Source organism: Aptenodytes patagonicus, chromosome 6 (assembly GCF_965638725.1).
Source record: "Aptenodytes patagonicus chromosome 6, bAptPat1.pri.cur, whole genome shotgun sequence".
Lineage (NCBI taxonomy): Eukaryota > Metazoa > Chordata > Aves > Sphenisciformes > Spheniscidae > Aptenodytes > Aptenodytes patagonicus.
The window spans coordinates 25,082,797-25,101,463 of record NC_134954.1 but is presented as its reverse complement, the minus strand read 5'-3'; the positions used below and the strand labels follow the sequence as shown (position 1 = coordinate 25,101,463).

The 18,667-nt window shown below is 45.5% G+C and overlaps 2 protein-coding genes across 2 annotated transcripts; both read left to right on the top strand.

The window, feature by feature from the left end:
- Window positions 1-1,559: 1,559 nt before the first annotated feature.
- Window positions 1,560-5,005, top strand: OTOS (otospiralin). Its single transcript, XM_076340690.1, has 4 exons — window positions 1,560-1,603; window positions 1,909-1,987; window positions 2,325-2,351; window positions 4,620-5,005. Exons 2-4 carry the CDS (start codon window positions 1,936-1,938, stop codon window positions 4,802-4,804), a joined length of 264 nt encoding a protein of 87 aa, XP_076196805.1. The 5' UTR covers window positions 1,560-1,603; window positions 1,909-1,935; the 3' UTR covers window positions 4,805-5,005.
- Window positions 5,006-5,328: 323 nt separating this feature from the next.
- Window positions 5,329-7,630, top strand: COPS9 (COP9 signalosome subunit 9). Its single transcript, XM_076341598.1, has 3 exons — window positions 5,329-5,440; window positions 5,565-5,637; window positions 7,330-7,630. Exons 1-3 carry the CDS (start codon window positions 5,378-5,380, stop codon window positions 7,365-7,367), a joined length of 174 nt encoding a protein of 57 aa, XP_076197713.1. The 5' UTR covers window positions 5,329-5,377; the 3' UTR covers window positions 7,368-7,630.
- The last annotated feature ends 11,037 nt before the right edge of the window (window positions 7,631-18,667 follow it).

Below are 18,667 nucleotides of genomic sequence, written 5' to 3'. Positions count from 1 at the left end.
TCTCCCACGTTGCAGCTGCTGTAACCCAGGCAAGTGGGACAGAGGTGCTGGCGGTATCTGGCTGATGTAGGACCCTTCCTGCAGGCCTAGGAAATACTAAACAGGAGGATTAAAGCCTTTTAAAGAATAGGTTCTGCTTTCATAATATTTTTCTTTTCAGCCTCCACAAGAGTTGGCACAGCTTGGTGTGCTACAAAGCACTCTTTTTTCCCCTTGCTCAGAACATCTTTAATTAATTCTTGGCAGGACTATCTAACTCTGCGTGTAGATAGGAATAAACTCCAGCAAAGCTGGGGCCTCCTGCAAGGCCACTCACTTCGGTCTCTCCACTCCAGGACTTTGCGTGAGTGTGCAGACTTTCCCTGCATGATACTCCTGTGGCAGACTAGTGGATATGGTAGAGCAAAGGCACCAATGTCTGAACCCACACACACAGTTGGGAAATGCAGTTGTCTAGAATCGAGATAGATAAATTATTTTGTACGCCATAAAGGCAACTGAAAACTCCCAGCCAAGAGGGAGCAGATCAGATCAGCACCCGTACAATCAGATCATTGCAGCATGAACGTGAGCAGTGAGCTCTGCACTGGCGGTTCAGCAGATCCTTTCCAGAGCAGAGCCATCTGGAAACAGCTGCCACGTTTGGCAACACAACCTGAACAGCCACATCTTCTAGAAGCATGGAAATCCCTACATCACCCCATGAGTCGCAGAGCTCTTTCTGTTACACCTTAGTCCCTGACCACACCTGCTGCCATCAGGACTTTGTGCTAAAAGTAAATCAACCAAGATGTACACATCGACTGAATATTCTCCAAACTGTGTCTCCCCTCCGAGCTTCTCGAAGTGCTGGATCCATTCAGCAACCTGCACAGACTGGAGCCCAAAGCACCTGCTTGGCATTGGGAGAGGAATCTTTCCAGGAAATCAGCATAATGTGAAAGTGCATTTCAATGCACCTTATCGACCCTCTTTGAAAGCTGCAGTACCTGCACCATCACCATGGCTGAGGTCATTGGGGACCTACTTCTTTGCTTAATGTAAGCCAGTTGATTTCAGTGGGCACTTGGTGCCTATGTACACTTTAAGATCTAGATTTTAAGGATCTCAAGTAAGAACATAAATCAGTGTCAAGTGTCTGTGGTTTTTGTGGCTCAGCTGGAGAGGGAACTCAATATCCTCTTAGCAATTTGCTCAAATAACATTTCTTAAAATCTGTTTTTCTGAAGGGGTAGAAAAAAGAAAATTGGGAGGGCAGCAAAGGTAATAATCACTGAATTTGCTTCTGGATTTTCTCCCTCTGTCTTCAAAATACAGAAGCGTTATTGCCAAAGTTCCTGATACCCTCTCTGAAACCGTCCACTGTCTCTTCCACGGACAGTGCTGAAATATAATGCAAAAGTGAGCAGTAAAAAAACCTCTGTGTGAAGGCAACAAAAGCAGATTGGTGTAGTAACTCAGTGACGTTTATCTCCTTTTCCCCCCACCCTTCCTTAAACAGCGCTGCTGTTTTACAGCAAAAGAAATCCTTTCGGAATTTTGTAGCCGACTTGGAGCTACAGACCTTTACTACTGCAAGAAGAAGAAAAGGGGAGAGAGAGAGGTAATTTCTAAAGTGAAATTAAATTAACCACAAAATAAAATATTTCCAAAGACACTTAATTTCATGTCAGTTCAGTGGAGCCTTTTGGATTTATGCCACCTAAAAATAAAATACCAATACACACTTCAGGACTGTGGTTCTTTTAATACTCTGTGTTGCAGTTCAGAAACTGTAAGGAAATGTAATTGGATCTTGTTATGCCTAAATTACTAATTAGAATCTGTTTCGGAACATATTTGTCTAATAAAAGAAGTAACAGACTTTGTATAATTATTAATCTCTTGTAATAATCCCCAGCTGTACAGATTACTTTTCAGAAACACGCAGAAAAGATGACATTTATTGGCTTACTTTTCTTCTGTATGCTGATGAACATCCTAACAGGTAAGATTACTGCTGAATTTATTCTCATTTATTTTTTCAAGCAGCCAGAAATATTTTGTTACTTATACAGTATCTTCTATTTAGTATCAGATATCGCTCATGTATTAATCACAACTGCGCTGGCTGTTAGTTAAAAGTATTTGGTTTGTAGCACTGAGTGACTGCAAACGGAATTCCTTATTCAGCTGTTCAAGAAACAAAAAACATTTGGCTGTACAGAGGGTCCTACGTGTGCATTAAAGAACTTGTCAGCTTCTGGCTACACAGTAAACGTTTTATTAACTGAAAGTCCTTCTGTGTGGGAGCTGGTACTGATGAGTTTCCTCTTCATCTACAGATGCCCGATCAATCCAGGATGGAGATGGTAATTCTTAATGTTTTTCTTTCCTTTGTATCACTAACAATTAGAAGAGTCATTTGTAACTCCCAGACCTGATCCCCAGCAGTGATTTTGGCAGGAATGCTTACTAACCTCAGTGGGCTGTGGAAGTGCTTTCATCTCATTCTGGTGGAGAAAGAAGAGTGAATTTTTAGAAATTTCTTTAAAATTTATTAAAAGCTGACATATTAATGTCTAATAATAGAGCTAATATACTTGCAGCCTTAAAACGAAAAGAGGTTATGGTCAAGTCACTAATTCTGTTGTACAAAATCATAACTGGAAAGCACCAGACTTATAAACATATTAGGCATCTGAGAATTTTGTCTGTCCTGAACAGAAATACTATATGCGTGTCTAGTTATTGGCAAGAAATACTGACTTCCATGACAAAAAGCTTAAAATTTACAAATTGCCACAAATCCAATTAAAGAAATGTTGGAATAAATCCCTTAGCACAGCTACCCTGTGGTTCGTGTCACTTTGCACGATTAGCCCATTGGATTAGTGTTTGCCTTTGATTAAAAAAACCCTCAGCATCCTAATGATGTTTACACTGGCTTACTGATGATTATATTAGTTAACCTCTCTCTGGTGTTTTCAGACAGAATTCTTTCTGAAAACAAAGTTGCATAGAAGTATCTGCAATAACAAGGTACTGCTATTGCTGGTGTACATCTCGGTTAGTATAACCAGCAGGGCAGCCAGCAGCATCCTGAGTGCACAGATACAAATATGCAGGGAGAGCATTATAACAGATATGGAAAGTAGAAATATATATGCGGAATAAGGGTTAATATGATTACTTTTAATTCAAAACGTTTTTCCCATATGTTCCATTATATTTCCTTATGGCTCTAAAATCTTTTGAATGCATCATCTGTGTTTTCACAAGTTTAAGGGCGCTATTGTATTTGTGCACAGCAAATATTTCTGTGGCAACCTCTTAGACAGTCAGGAAAGTGTGTGTCAATCTAAAAATAAAACCTTGTTCAGGCAGTATCCTGTTGCTCTCATTACCAACAATTACGGTTTTCTTTCACACTGGGCCAAGCAGCAGACTGCAAAGTGAATCTAAGGTCAGCTGGTATAAACAGTGAATTCTCCTCTGCAGACAGCATTTGGCTGGTTCATTTGATTTGTTATATGCCATCTGTGCCTGCGCGCTGCAAACTTTACTCTGTAAAATTAAGGTCTGACAATAGGATTGTTGAAGGCTCTTAATTCCCACTAAAGACCCTGGTCCCAAGCTGAGCCTGGTGAGTAGAATGGCTCCCATTTACTTAAATGGGCTTTAAATGAAATCAAAATACTGGGTTTAGCTTTGCTGCACAGAAAGACATTTGTAACTATGTGGTCTCAGCAAGTGTTTACATTTTGTATATGCTTCTGTGTTTGCCCAGATTTGGGCCCAAGGGTGGTCAGCTCCTGCATTTTCAGAATTGCTTTTGTTTTCCTGCTGAGTTGGAAATCTTGTTTCAATTGAAATAGCCAAGGTGACTTGTTTCAATTTCAAAATCTCACATTTTCTCAGATATTCCTACAGCAGGCACAAATGCAGCTGTCTTCCAAGTGGCAATGCCTTTCCTCTCCATTTTCTTAGCCTGTTTCCTATGGCCCGCTGAGAAGAGGCATGACTCTGCGGTCCCAGGCAATGCCAAGGCAGCACGGACCCAGTCACCGGCAGCCCAGGGCAGATGCTGCACCCCTGGCTTCTGCTATACTCAGCTGGGCTGCCTTTGTGCTGAGATGGTGGGCGAAAAACTGCCCAGCTCTTTTCCCTGGCAGAGCAGGCAGCTGCAGGGGCACAGCATAGATGATGGCACCTTATTCCTTGTATTTTTATATTAGGCAGAGGAAATGGCGTGGAGGAGGAACGGGCAAATATGGCTTTAAATTGCAATTGCTCCTTGCTTTTAAATACCCATCTGCCTTCTAGAAATTAAAGCAGCCCAGGGAATTCTTGAATTGTCCCAAATGCCGATGGTGTCCCTTCATTCCTGCTCTCCGTCTTGTCCCATTCCATCATTCCTGGTGCAGCTGGAGCAGAGGGCACCGGCTTCATCAGGTGAACAGCCACCTTCTGCGGAGCCGGGCACAGAGGGCTCAATGGCTCTGCCAGCCTCTCTCCTGCCAGAGGAGCCCACAAGCCCCCCAAGAGGACATAGGACACCAAACCATGTTGGCTCCCAGGCCCAAGCTTTCAACAAAAATTCTTCATATTATACTAATCTGCTTTTTTTTTAATTTTAGATCTCTACCAGGGATCTGCAGCCTTGCCGTACTGGCCCTTCTCATCCAATGATTTCTGGTCCTACGTGGAATATTTCCGGACCCTGGGAGCCTACAACAGGATCGAAGAAATGGCCAGAGCCTTCTTTGCCCAGTTCCCTTTTGGGAGTCACCTTGGGTATCATGTGCCCAACCACGAGCACTAACTGCTTCACTCATTTTTCCTAAAGCTGGTGCTGAGATGTTTAAGCAAAAACACGGCTGCCAGCAAATGCACCTGAACTGCCCCTCAACCGCTTGTTAATAATCATAGCAGTCACGTGTAGCATTTCATGCTTTAAATCAGTCTTTTCTTTTTTACAATTTATGCTGTTGTGCGAAATCAATAAACTCCTTGATTCTGTTGCGAGGGTTTGGGAGTTTTTTTTACACATAACGCTCGCAGCCTTAACTCAGGAAACTGATCTCTGTGCGTATAGCAGTTAAATACCAGTCCACCCAGTCTGGTGGCTGGAAGGACCACCAGTATAATTCCCAGCCACATCCCTTGCAGGGTAACAGTGCCCTCTCGGCAGTCCCTTGCCTAGCTCAACGCCATTTTCCTCACTTCAGGCCTGGGCCTGGCCCCGGCCCCGGCCCCGGCCCCGGCCCCAGGACAACCAGAGAGAGGCGATACCGCCAAGCGCGCAGAGCGGCGCCCTCCGGCGGGCCTTATAGCGGAAGTAGGCGACCGCGCGGCCGGAAGCGGCGGCGCGAGGGGGAAGAGCGGAGGCGCCGCTATGAAGCCGGCTGTGGATGAGATGTTTCCTGAGGGAGCCGGCCCTTATGTGGATCTCGATGAGGTGAGGGTGTGTTGGGGGAGCTGCCTGCGAGGGTGGGGGCGGCGGGGTTCCTGGGCGTGGCGGATGGTGGCGGGGCCGTGCTGCCCGGCCGCGGCCCGGAGGCGCTCAGCGCCTGCTTTCCCAGGCAGGGGGAAGCACGGGGCTGCTGATGGACCTGGCCGCCAACGAGAAAGCGGTGCACGCCGACTTCTTTAACGGTAAGGGCCGTCGCGTTCCGGGGGTGCGGGGATAGGGGGTCACCGCGAGGATGGTAACGCCTTGGGCCTGCCAGGTAACAGCTTCAGAAACTGAAAGTTATCAAAAGAAACCTCGCTTCGTTTCTCTCTAATCTCATGTCTTTGGTGCCTGGTAGTCGCTAAAGTTCTCACTAACCGCACTTGTACCGAGCGCTATGGTAAGAGTGCCTCAGTGTTCAATGAGGCGGGTGGGAGTGATACAATGCCTGTGTTGCTCCTCTCCTGGAGGTTTTAGGCGATTTGGCGTGCTAACCACTACAAGGAAAAACGCCTTGATCTGTTTGCATAACAAATAGCTTATATTAAACAGCGCAAATACATATATAAATGTGGACAGAACTTTACAAATTGTCTCTAGGTGTTACTACGTTATAGATAATTCTTTAATCTTTTAAGGTATGCATGCATATGTATCCAAAGCAAAATAAAACATTGGGTTTTATGTCTTCTGCATTTGAAAGTCAACTGTATGCATATAAGTGTATACAGCTGCTTTTAGAGAGGGGAACAGCTATGTATCTGGCCACTTAGGGGTAGAATATGCAACACCTTACACTTGGTTACTAAGGTGGGGGTTTTTATGTTTCTTAAGGAGTATATTTAGATATGTCAATAGTGAATTTCAGATATGTTATTAAATCTGGTTGCTGTGGTGGTGTTGATGTCACAAACTGGTATTAATTCTGAAATAAAGCAGGTTTCTCATGTTGCTCGAGACTTAGAATACAGGAGAAAAAGGAAGTTCAACTCTCAATAGTTGTGAGGGACCTAGCTCTTTGTTGGAGCCAGCATATTCAGGAGTAAGTATTTCCATAAAGTTCTCCCATCAGGTTGTGGTATTATATTCTATTGGTAGTTTAGGACTCTTCTAAATGAGGATTAATCCTCAGTCTATTGTATGGCACTTGTACATTCCTTCTGTAAGAACAAAGACTTGGTTTCAGTTATGTTGTTAGTTTATGCTCAATATACAAAGAAGATACAAAGCCAAGTAGTTGAGAGTACTTCCCAAAGATGACTAGAACAGCTGTGATTAGCTGGACACATTTCACTGGTCTGACCGAGATGAGTTTTCTGAGAGAGAAATGTTATTAACACCTTCACAGCAATGAAATGTTTTTTAAGGAAGGGATTTTTAACAGCAAATTACAAATGTGAACATCAATCTGCAAAATTTATAATCGTGTGTGTGGATACTATGACCTAAAGCCAGAATTCTGCAGGAGTGTCCGTATCTGAGACTTGCTGCATGCATAACGCTAGTACTTGTTTAGTTCTGGAGTCTGGGAATCATGGTTGATCCACTCTGAATGTGATGGCTACTTATCGTGTTTATAAAAGCCCCTCCTTTGAAGCTTTACTTTGCTTTCATGAATTTAATTGCAAAGCTTGCATGGTACAAGTGAAGCAGTTTAATTTGTGTGGTAGAGGCATACTCCCACATACTTGAGTCTGCCTTTCTTTCCTCTCTGTCTCTTCCCACTGTGATATTACACTTCTAGTAACTGATGGTACAGTAACTCTCATTCACTTAATTCATCTTTATTTCTGTACTTAATCCAAATAATTAAAAACTGTACTTGTGGAGTATATGCATATATAACAGTTGAAACTTCTAAGGTTAATTTTACCTTATCTTGCTTTTCTGACTAGATTTTGAAGATCTCTTTGATGATGATGACATCCAGTGAACTTAGTTGTCCAGCTATGCAGTGCTGAGATGTGGATTTTTCTCTAGGATCACCTGTGGTGTCCATTATTTATTAAAATAATCAAAACAGAAAAATCACAAGGTGGGGGGAAATCTGTATAAGCTGCTTGGGGAATATGAAAACCAGATGGTTAAAGATAACTAAGGGGGGAATTGTGGACTGTTATTTCTAGGAAGCTGTGTGTAGATTTTTCTTAAAATTTTACTTGCTGATGTGCTCATTCAATAAAATACTAACAAAAACTCTCTCTGCGATATTCTTTGAAAGTAGATACTGCTGTGTTCTGAGCCCCCGTAGAGAATGATTTTTTATTAAATCATTCACTGTTACTTTTGGATATTATATAAAGATACATGGCAGGGCATATTGCTGCCTAGCAAAGTTTTTTGTTCATCCCACAATATAGTATTATCTAGGGCTAAGGCAGTTGGTTTTTCTGAATAGTTTGACTCTCATTTGCCAGTCGCACTAAGAATAGTGTTGTGCGTCTTCCCCTGTTTCAAGAGAGATATTCAGCTACCGTCAATACTTAGCTTTTAATCTGGGAAGGTCAGGAATAAAAAGTAGTAGTTTTGTCCTGATATTTTAAGCAGAGAAACATTGTGGCCCTGGGTCATGGGAATACTTGGATTTAAAAATCTAGTTTAATTCTTGAAATTGTACTGTGTAGAAAGAAAATAATTTTAGGATTCTTTTCTCCTGCAGCAAGTACTGTAATTATTCATACTTATTATGTACAGTGTATATGAATCAGTCTGTTAGATGTTAATTCAGATTTTGACACAAGTTTTCAGAACACTTTTAGGAATATTCTAAATATTTTGGTCACCTTCAGTGACCAAAGTGAATCTCTGAATGAATGGAACAGGTGATTTTTTAGAATATTATTTCAGAGTCAAGAATTTAATCTTGTCTAATCTTAAGTGCAGTCTGTATTTCATACATTGATCATGCTACTTAAATTTTGCCTGGAGTGAAACCGTTTCCTCCCAATCCTTCTTTCACATGTTTTTGCTTAGTTTTATCTTAAAAAAGGAGATCTTAAATCATAGAATCATTAAGGTTGGAAAAGACCTCTAAGATCATCAAGTCCAACCGTCAGCCCAACACCACCATGCCCACTAAACCATGTCCCTAAGCGCCACATCTACACGTCTTTTAAATACTTCCAGGGATGGGGACTCAACCACTTCCCTGGGCAGCATTAACCACTCTTCAACCAATGTTTAACCACTCTTTCAGTAAAGAAATTTTTCCTCATGTCCAATCTAAACCTCCCCTGGTGCAACTTGAGGCTATTTCCTCTCGTCCTATCGCTTGTTACTTGGGAAAAGAGACCAACACCCACCTCGCTACAACCTCCTTTCAGGTAGTTGTAGAGCGCGATAAGGTCTCCCCTGAGCCTCCTCTTCTCCAGGCTAAACAACCCCAGTTCCCTCAGCCGCTCCTCTTAAGACTTGTTCTCCAGACCCTTCACCAGCCTCGTTGCCCTTCTCTGGACACACTCCAGCACCTCAACGTCCTTCTTGTAGTGAGGGGCCCAAAACTGAACACAGTATTCGAGGTGCGGCCTCACCAGCGCCAAGTACAGGGGCACGATCACTTCCCTACTCCTGCTGGCCACACTATTGCTGATACAGGCCAGGATGCCATTGGCCTTCTTGGCCGCCTGGGCACACTGCCGGCTCATGGTCAGCCGGCTGTCAACCAGCACCCCCAGGTCCTTTTCTGCCAGGCAGCTTTCCAGCCCCTCTTCCCCAAGCCTGTAGCGTTGCATGGGGTTGTTGTGGCCAAAGTGCAGGACCCGGCACTTGGCCTTGTTGAATCTCATACAGTTGGCCTCGGCCCATCGATCCAGCCTGTCCAAGTCCCTCTGCAGAGCCTTCCTACCCTTGAGCAGATTAACGCTCCCGCCCAACTTGGTGTCGTCTGCAAACTTACTGAGGGTGCACTCAATCCCCTCATCCAGATCATTGATAAAGATATTGAACAAGACTGGCCCCAAAACTGAGCCCTGGGGAACACCGCTTGTGACTGGCCGCCAACTGGATTGAACTCCATTCACCACAACTCTCTGGGCCCGGCCGTCCATCCAGTTTTTGACCCAGCGCAGAGTACACCTGTCTAAGCCGTGAGCTGCCAGCTTCTCTAGGAGAATGCTGTGGGAGACTGTCAAAGGCCTTACTGAAGTCCAGGTAGACCACATCCACAGCCTTTCCCTCATCCACTAGGCGGGTCACCTGGTCATAGAAGGAGATCAGGTTGGTCAAGCAGGACCTGCCTTTCATGAACCTGTGCTGGCTAGGCTGGATCCCCTGGTTGCCCCGCACATGCCTTGTGAGCACCCTCAAGATGAACTGCTCCATAATCTTCCCCGGCACCGAGGTCAGGCTGACAGGCCTGTAGTTCCCCGGATCCTCCTTCCGGCCCTTCTTGTAGATGGGCGTCACATTGGCAAGCCTCCAGTCATCCGGGACCTCCCCCGTTAACCAGGACTGCTGATAAATGATGGAGAGTGGCTTGGCAAGCTCCTCTGCCAGCTCCCTCAGCACCCTCGGGAGGATCCCATCCGGCCCCATAGACTTGTGAGTGTCCAGGTGGCGTAGCAGGTCGTTGACTGCTTCCTCTTGGATTATGGGGGGTTTATCCTGCTCGCCATCCCTGTCTTCCAGCTCAGGGGGCTGAATACCCTGAGGATAACGGGTCTGACTATTAAAGACTGAGGCAAAGAAGGCATTAAGTACCTCAGCCTTTTCCTCATCCTCAGTGACAATGTTCCCCCCCCCAACATCCAATAAAGGATGGAGATTCTCCTTGGCTCTCTTCTTGTCATTAATATATTTGTAAAAACATTTTTTGTTGTCTCTAACAGCAGCGGACAGATTGCGTTCTAGCTGGGCTTTTGCCTTTCTCATTTCCTCTCTGCATGACCTAACGAGATCCCTGTACTCCTCTTGAATTCCCTGCCCCTTCTTCCACAAGCGGTAAACTCTCCTTTTTTTCCTGAGTCCCAGCAAGAGCTCCCCCTTCAGCCAGGCTGGTCGTCTTCCCTGCCCGTTCTTCTTACGGCATATGGGGACAGCCTGCTCCTGCACCTTTAAGACTTCCTTCTTGAAGAATGTCCAGCCTTCCTGGACCCCTTTGCCCTTCAGGACTGTCTCCCAGGGGACTCTCTCAACCAGCGTCCTGAACAGGCCAAAGTCCACCCTCCGGAAGTCCATGGTTGAGGTTTTGCTGGTCCCCCTCCTTACTTCACCGAGAATTGAGAATTCTACCATTTCATGGTCGCTAAGCCCAAGACGGCCTCCGACCACCACATCTCCCACCAGTCCTTCTCTGTTTGTAAACAGCAGGTCGATCGAGGCACCTCCCCTTCTAGGCTCACTTACCAGCTGTGTCAGGAAGTTGTCTTCCACACACTCCAGGATCCTCCTAGACTGTTTCCTCTCTGCCGTGTTGTATTTCCAGCAGATGTCCGGGAAGTTGAAGTCCCCCATGAGAACAAGGGCTAGCGATTGAGAGACTTCTGCCAGCCGCTTGTAGAACACTCATCCGCCCCTTCATCCTGGTTGGGTGGTCTATAACAGACTCCCAGCAGGATATCTGCCTCGTTGGCCTTCCCCCTCATCCTTACCCATAAACGCTCAACCATATCATCATCACAAACGTTCAGCTCTAGACAATCGAAACACTCCCTAACATACAGAGCCACCCCACTGCCTCTCCTTCCTCGCCTGTCCCTTCTGAAGAGGTTATAGCCATCCATTGCAGCACTCCAATCGTGAGAGTCACCCCACCATGTTTCTGTGATGGCGACTAAGTCATATCTATCCCACTGCACAATGGCTTCCAGCTCCTCCTGTTTGCTGCCCATGCTGCGTGCATTGGTGTAGATGCACTTGAGCTGGGCTATCGATTTCGCCCCCAGCATTGGCATGCCACCCCTAGGCTCATCTCTAGTGAGCCTGGTTTTATCCCCTTCCCCCTTCGAACCTAGTTTAAAGCCCTCTCAATGAGCCCCGCCAATTCATGAGCGATGATCCTTTTCCCCCTGTGAGACAGCTGAACTCCATCTGTTGCCAGCAGGCCCGGTGCCGTGTAAACCTCCCCATGATCAAAAAAGCCAAAATTCCTCTGATGGCACCAGCCCCTGAGCCACGTGTTGATCAGGTGTGTTTTCCTGTTCCTTTCAGTATTCTTCCCTGCCACTGTAGGGATTGAGGAAAACGCTACCTGTGCTCCCAATCCTTCAGTAATGTAACAGTAAATGTAACAGTAAGTATGCTGGGCCCCTGAACTTAAAAATGTAAGCACAATGAAAACAGTAGGACTAGGTGTCTTTTTATTGTGTTCCTGTGGATTTCTCAACATCCTCTGTTTCATCATGTGGTGTATGTTAAATTGGCATTCTGACATTTACTCTGCCTAGTGTCTGACATTACAATGTGTCCCTGAAGGAACAGTCTTGCTGAGGCAGTCTGCTTTTCCTTTTTAGTGCTCGCTTTGCTTAAAGAGGAATGGATTTCAAGCTTTCCTCGTTGAAAGCAATGTAAACATTTTGACTGAGTGGTAGCAACTGTGTTTGGACTGTTCTAGCTTTGGTGCTGTGCTTTCTCCAAACTAGATTTTGAGAAATGAGCTGCTGCCAGTACATGGAGGCTGCGTTCTGCGCAGGTGCGAAAGATGAAATAGATTTAAGAAGCAACCCTTGCTTCCTCTGCTTTTTTAGCTACTTTCTTTTACTGATGCCCAGATTCCTCAAGATGGTCACCTTGGTTTTGGAATACTTCCTTGTCCTTGTTTTGTGTAGGTTTCTCCTTTGTTTTTCATTTGCCTGCCTTAAGCTGTAAGAAACTTGAGCCTTAAATTTTCTCAGCAGCAGGAGTATATTCTATGCTACAAATCCATCTTGAACAGTTGCTCTTCAGTATGAATGGTGCTCCAGTCCCTTCCACCTTCTTTTTAGAGATGTTCAAAACCTCAGTGAAGCATTGGTTTGAAGGTGCTAATGGTGAATAGTTTTGTAACGTCATCTTGCTCGATCAAAACACAGAACCTATCTTCGTGAAACTGGGTAGAGGGCAAATAATGCTCATGGGTCCAGCACAGCCTAAAAGTCAAGAGTTTTCATCCTTGATAGGATATAGTTACCCATTGAAGGTAGGTACAGCTAACTCCTTCTTGTGAAGCTTTCCAGAATATCAGTGTTGCATGTTAAAAAGCAGCATAAATAGTACTGCTGGTACCTGGGAAGTGTGATATGCCTGTCTGTAGGGAAGGAACTTACTGTATGCGGTGTGTAAAAGTGTTTGGGTTAGTAAAATTCCTTATGAAGAAAGCTGCTGAATTTCATGAATGCCTTGGTGCGCAGCTGATGCCACTCTGGCTGTAGCTACTGAGAGTACTGTGAGTAGGTGGTTCTCTGGTATTGCTTCCCAGCTGCTAAGCTTTAACTTAAATCTGATACCTGGTGTGGGTTTGTTCTCTTGGGATGAAGTGAAATGAAAGTTCTTCAGAGTTGGAATGGGATGATACCGAAGGTATGTGTGTTGTAGCTGTCTGGAGTGTGAAGTTCTCTCCTTCACAATGAGATTGGGTGAGGAGTGTGTATATAGCTTCATCTTTCTAAAGAGGGCTGTCAATGTGTAAGAACTTTCATCATGAACTGTAATTTGTTTGGGTCCCTTTTGGGACAGTATTAATATGGAAAGGCTAATCTGAAGAACAAAATGCCCTTCAGCTTCAAATGGTTTCTGTGTTATCATTTGTCAAGGCTTTCAGTCTAATTAGTCTGCAGGCTATATCAGCCTGTTGTCAGGAAATAATCACAAGATGTCAGAACCTCTAATAAACATTGATTTAAAGGGCATTTGCCTGCCTTGGCCATTTCATTTACTGAGCTTTGATTCCTGTACTTTTTGTGGAGATTGACACTGCTCATAATAGGTGTTTCTGAATGAAAGAATGAGCCTGTTCTAGCAGCATTTTTCACACATTTAGACTGATGTATATTACTTTATAAGCTGTTGGGTACTGCTCAGTATTTCAATGTCCAAATAAATGCTCTAATCTGAATAGATTTATGGAGGTACTGAGGTTAGTATCATGAATTGTCCTGCTGACTTCAGTGGGACAGCTGGCAATGTATAAAGCTGACCTTCTGCCTGAGTCTTGGCAGGATGAGGTGCTAAGTGCTAAAATGCTTTAGAAGGGGTGCAGTCAGTTGTGCAGTGCAGGTGAAAAGGAATGGCTTCAAAACACTTAAATGTCAGCCCGTTCCCTTCGGTACTCTCACAAGGCCAATTCTCCATTTGCAGGAAACTGCAAGCTATCACAGTATATTCCTGGGAATTAAAAATGTGTGATCTATTTTGAGCTGAAAATAATCAAGTCATTGTGAGGGAGAGAAAGTTACCATGCTAAAGGAAGCTGGCTGTCATCTGTGCATAACATTTCTGCAGTGCCTTTTCTGAGCTGGCTACCAGGTTAGCAGCAGAATCCAGTGCTCCGCTGCTCTTCATGTGAGCAAGAATAGGTAAGCTCCGACCTAGTGTGGTAGTAGTGGGTTTTCCTTGGTTGTTTTGGGTTTTTTTTCTTGGTTAACTTCCAGGTAATTAAAAGGTTTTCCTTTCAATTTTTTACTTCAATAATTGAAGTGGAAGGTATTTTTCTCAATAAAGAAGGAATTCATTTAGATGAATAAATCGAGTTCTTACTGCTTCTGCAGGGTTTTGGGAAGCTGGCAGGCATCTTCCTGCTCTCAGTGTGCAGTTGTTCAGCACATGAAAACATGCTGGGCAGATGACACTGCAGCCCTGTTCTCTGCAAGTCTCCCTGTCAGTGATGGGGCTGGAATGCGAGTGTCACATCAGGGCGCTCGGAAAAGCACTAGCACAATGCAAGTCAGTCCTTGGCAGCAGGGATGGCTTTAAGGACAAGGATTTGCTTCCATGTTTTTACTTCCAGATTATTTTTTTCAGTTTGCCTTTTGTTTGCTCCAACTGGTCTTTGCCAAGCAGTAGGGTCAGAATGCTAATCCAAATTATAACCTTTTTCTCAAGTTACTACAAGGAGTTCAGAGCAGAGGGAGGAGCAGAGCCTTCTAAAGCTTTTCACATTGGCAGATAGGGCCTTTTTGGTGAATACTTTTTTCTTATTTATGGAAAAGTCAGTTTGCATGTAACAAGTTTCCAGTCAGTTCTAACTTTATCTGTGTTCACAACACCTGGTCTGCAGATGTGACATGTATGTACAAACCTTATATAATCCCATGTGAACTCATGTAAACTTATAACCTCTTGAGGGAGCAGATCCTATTTTGTATATTGTTGTGTATAAACAGGCATACAGCTGAGAATGGCATGTACGAGTTGGGTGACTGAGCACAGGAATACATATCAACAAGGGAATGTGACAAAGCATCCCTGGTGCAGACAAGGAGCTGCCCCCACCAGGGGAGTCTGAGTCCCCCTGGCCCAGCTGAGGATGCTTCGGCAAGGACACTTACAGAGGGGACTCCTGTCATCTGTCCTGTCGGAGAGCTCCCTAGTCAAAGTGTGCCCCTGCTCATGGCTCCCAATAAAGCTTGCTGAGCAACGTGCTGCTTTGGTCTTTCAGTCTCCTACTGCTTTGAAGTTGCCTCTGCATTGCTGGGATACAGGTACTGTGGTGTGGGAATCCCCCTTCTCTGTGCTTTACCTCATCCAGGATGACAGATCCACCTTGGCCTTAAAACACTAACCAAAACATGTGACAGAACTAGAATGGCTTCTCTAGAAATCCCTGTCAAGGCAGTGGAGAAGCTGTGCTGTCCTGACTCCTTTGGGCGGAGCACTGTGTTTTCACAGATGCCTAGAGGATTGGAGGGAGCTGGGTGTGTTGCTTCATACCCCCTGTCCTTCCCTGCCTGACTCTGTAAGGGATTTAGAGAGGGGCTTCAAGTGCGATCTCCTGCTCTGCCTCCCTCCCTGATACCTCTCCATAAAGCTATCCTGCTTTATGAGAGGGATCCCACAGATTGCCTTGTGGGTGGAAATCCTCTGATATGCCACACAGGAAGAAATAGATGTTGACGTTTAATGCTTCCATTTCAATGGGAATAAACCTTTCCTGCCCCTTGGAGTGGCTGGAGAGTAACAAACTGCACCTGCATGTAAGGAGGTCACACAACTGTCCTCAAAGAGCAACGGTGTTATGCTGGGCTGGTCTCCTGGGATGAGTTTAAGGATGAGCTGAGAGTGGGTTTGCCGATTTACAATCCCATGGCAGACTGAGTCTTTTCATCACGTACCTACATCTAGTACAAATATCATAAAAACACTTGGCAGCCTTGCTCCCAGCCTGGGTATGCTCAGGATTGGTTTCCTCCAGAATATTTCAAAGGGTAAACTTTAAATCTGAAGTACAATGGTTGATTAGCTAAATGTAGGTCTTTATCCTAATCCCTCTGCCTTCTTCCATGCCAAAAAACCTCTAGTGAGTTTATACTTCACAAATAAATACAAGTCTTGCAAGCAATTTATCTCCTTCTTGTAGCTCTTTGTGGTTTAGTGCAGCTGCTATTTGTATTCCAATTAATTACTGGCACAAGTGATTACACGGGATGGGGTTGAGGCACAATTAGGCTCAGCCTATAATTGTGTTTAAAAGGACCACGGATGCTTTCACAGATGGTTTCCCTGCTGGATGAGACTGGCCAGTCTCTCCAGCTGTAGCCACGTTATTTCTCCCTAATTGTTAGTGCAGTGACTTAAGTCTTTCATTGGGGGGTGTTCTTGCTTTCTGCCTTCAAAAGAGCATGCTGCCTTCCTGCTGTCTTTCTCTGAGCAGCAATACAGGGAGGGAAGAGTCAAACAGCTGTCAAGATCAAAGGAGCTGAGTGCTCTCTTTATAACCTGCCCTAATTACAAAGTGGCAAATAAGACCTCATTCTTGGTGCCTTCATTGTATTAGTTGCTATCTAATAGGAGCTGCTGGCAATGTTTATGCCCAGAGGCATCCCATTTGTGTGCCTGCAGCAGTACATTAGTTTCTAAAGGGAAAACCAGCCATTTAAACCTGCCACAGCTAGAGGGGCAGTAAATAGTGAGACCTAACTTTGCACTAGCCATCTACTGTCAGGATCGATTTTAAAAAAAAAAAAAAAAAAGCCAACCCCAAAACATTTAAATTTGTTGGAGAGCAGGTGATTCTGTGCCCTTTCAGCATGCCAGTGTCATTCTTGGCTCCTTCACAAGATAATCAAACGTTCAAAGCACTGTGCAATCCTCGGGAGCCAGCCCAGGCCTTGCGTATGTGCCTGTTTTGGCCAGGTTTTCCCATCCCACAGGTTTATGAAGCATGGAGGGAGAGTAAAACCACAGCAACTCAGTAATGGAAAAAGGCTGGATTCATTAGGAACTTCCCCTGAGCTTGTCCCCGAGGACCTTGTTACCCTCCTGAGCCCTATTTGCAGCTCTCCCCTAAAAGAAGCATAAGGCCCTGCAGCTCCCTGCCCTTGGGCTACCGTGGTTGGCCTGGCTGTGTGACCCTGTCGTGGCAGAGCCAGGGACGTGGAGGCGTGATATGCATACCACATGCACGGATTTGGGTTGTTCCTGGGCTATAAGGACTCCCTGGGAGCTCACAGCCTGGTGGGATAATTGCTGGCCATGCTCAGCTGCTGCTCCTGAAGCTTGTCAGCATGTTTTTGGCTTGTTGAGACCCCATGTGCAGACACCCACAGGGGCTGGGCAGCCTCAGGAGGCAGTAACAGACGTGCTAAGGACAGCTTCAGGGCTGGACGCTGGCTGCAGTGGGGCAGAGGTGTGTTTGCGGAGGCGGGGGGGTTCTTTGCCTGCCCTGTCCCGTGGCTGTGCTTGCTTTACTGATAGGGTGAGCATCTGTTGGGAATATTTGCCCTAGGGGAGAGCTGGGAGGGGGCTGATTGCTGCTCCTGGGTGTACAAAGTGGCTTTCTGGGTGGTGGCTTAAACTGGGATTTGGTGCCTGCTAGGAAGGTAAGCGTGTGTGTCTCTTTAGCCGAGTTCTGTAGAGCAAGAGTCTTACAAAGATTTGAGGGGAAAGACTTCATAAAATAGTCCAAAACCCTAAAATAGTCCAAAACCACTAAAATAGTCCAAAAGCCTAGGGGCTTTGACCCCTATTTCCACGCAGCAGGGACTCACCTTGTTCACAGCCTGCTGCCTGGGCTGCACTAATTGAGAGGCTGGTCTGTCATTTGCTAGTTTTTGAGGTGCCTGGCTGGGACATGCATGAGCAATGCAGGTACCCTGCATGGAGCATCCTTGTCCTGAGCAGGGAGCTGGGAGGAATATGGTCTCTGTGTTCACATCCCGGAGGGTGAGTATCCTGGTGAAGCTGCATTTCAGTTTTTATGACTGTGACAAGGGAGAAAAGCCAGTACACAGAAAGCCTTAATGGTTTTCTTTAAAACTTCCCAAGTGCTTTGTCTTATTGTGTTTAGAGGGGTTCTTGATAAAACACACAGCATAGAAAGGGTGTGCTATTCTCAAGCAGGAAATCTCTGTTTGATGAGGATTTTAGCCTGGGATTCAGACCCTGAGGTTTAACCCTTTAAAGTGTGTTTGAAAATGTCCTGTAAAAGACAGAAGTCCCTACTGTGCTTCGGGCAGAGAGGAGCTGAGAGGAGGCTCGCACTGGAGCTGCTTTGTTGCCCTCCTGCCCTGTCACAGCCCTGCCCTGGGTTACTGCATGGGCAAATACTCTTAAAGGCAGGTCCTGCATGAACCAGACTGCCCCCTCCTTTTTGCATCCTCGCTGCTTACAGAGGCAACAGTACTTCTGCTCGTCATAGCATATATTTGGCATGTTACTTGCCCTGGTTGTGTTTGGAGTGCTGGGCAGGGTTTGGGAGAGATTGCTTGCTCAATGTGTTTACGTGAGAGACCCGGTGCAAGTTGAAGACCACGTGCTGTGTTGCACACCAGTGGGAGGAACTGAAATGAGGTCTCTGTGCCAGCCCCCACAGTGGGACAGTGTGAGGCGGCTCGTCAGCCCAGCAACTGAGGAACAACAGGGGCGCTTTCAAGAGAAGCCATGTTCCTGTTTTTCAGTATCTATTTTTGGTGAAACAAATATGCCCCTCAGCAAGCAACCTGACTCCTGCCCTGACAGTGAGGTGTCAGCTCTGTAGCTCCCCTGGCTGGAGTCAGAGTCCCCAAACACCTCCAGTGCCGAACCCCTGTTCAATGGTCCGGGGGAGCAGAGCACTGCAACCCCCCATGACCCTGGTTTTGATGATCCCACACAGCGTACAAG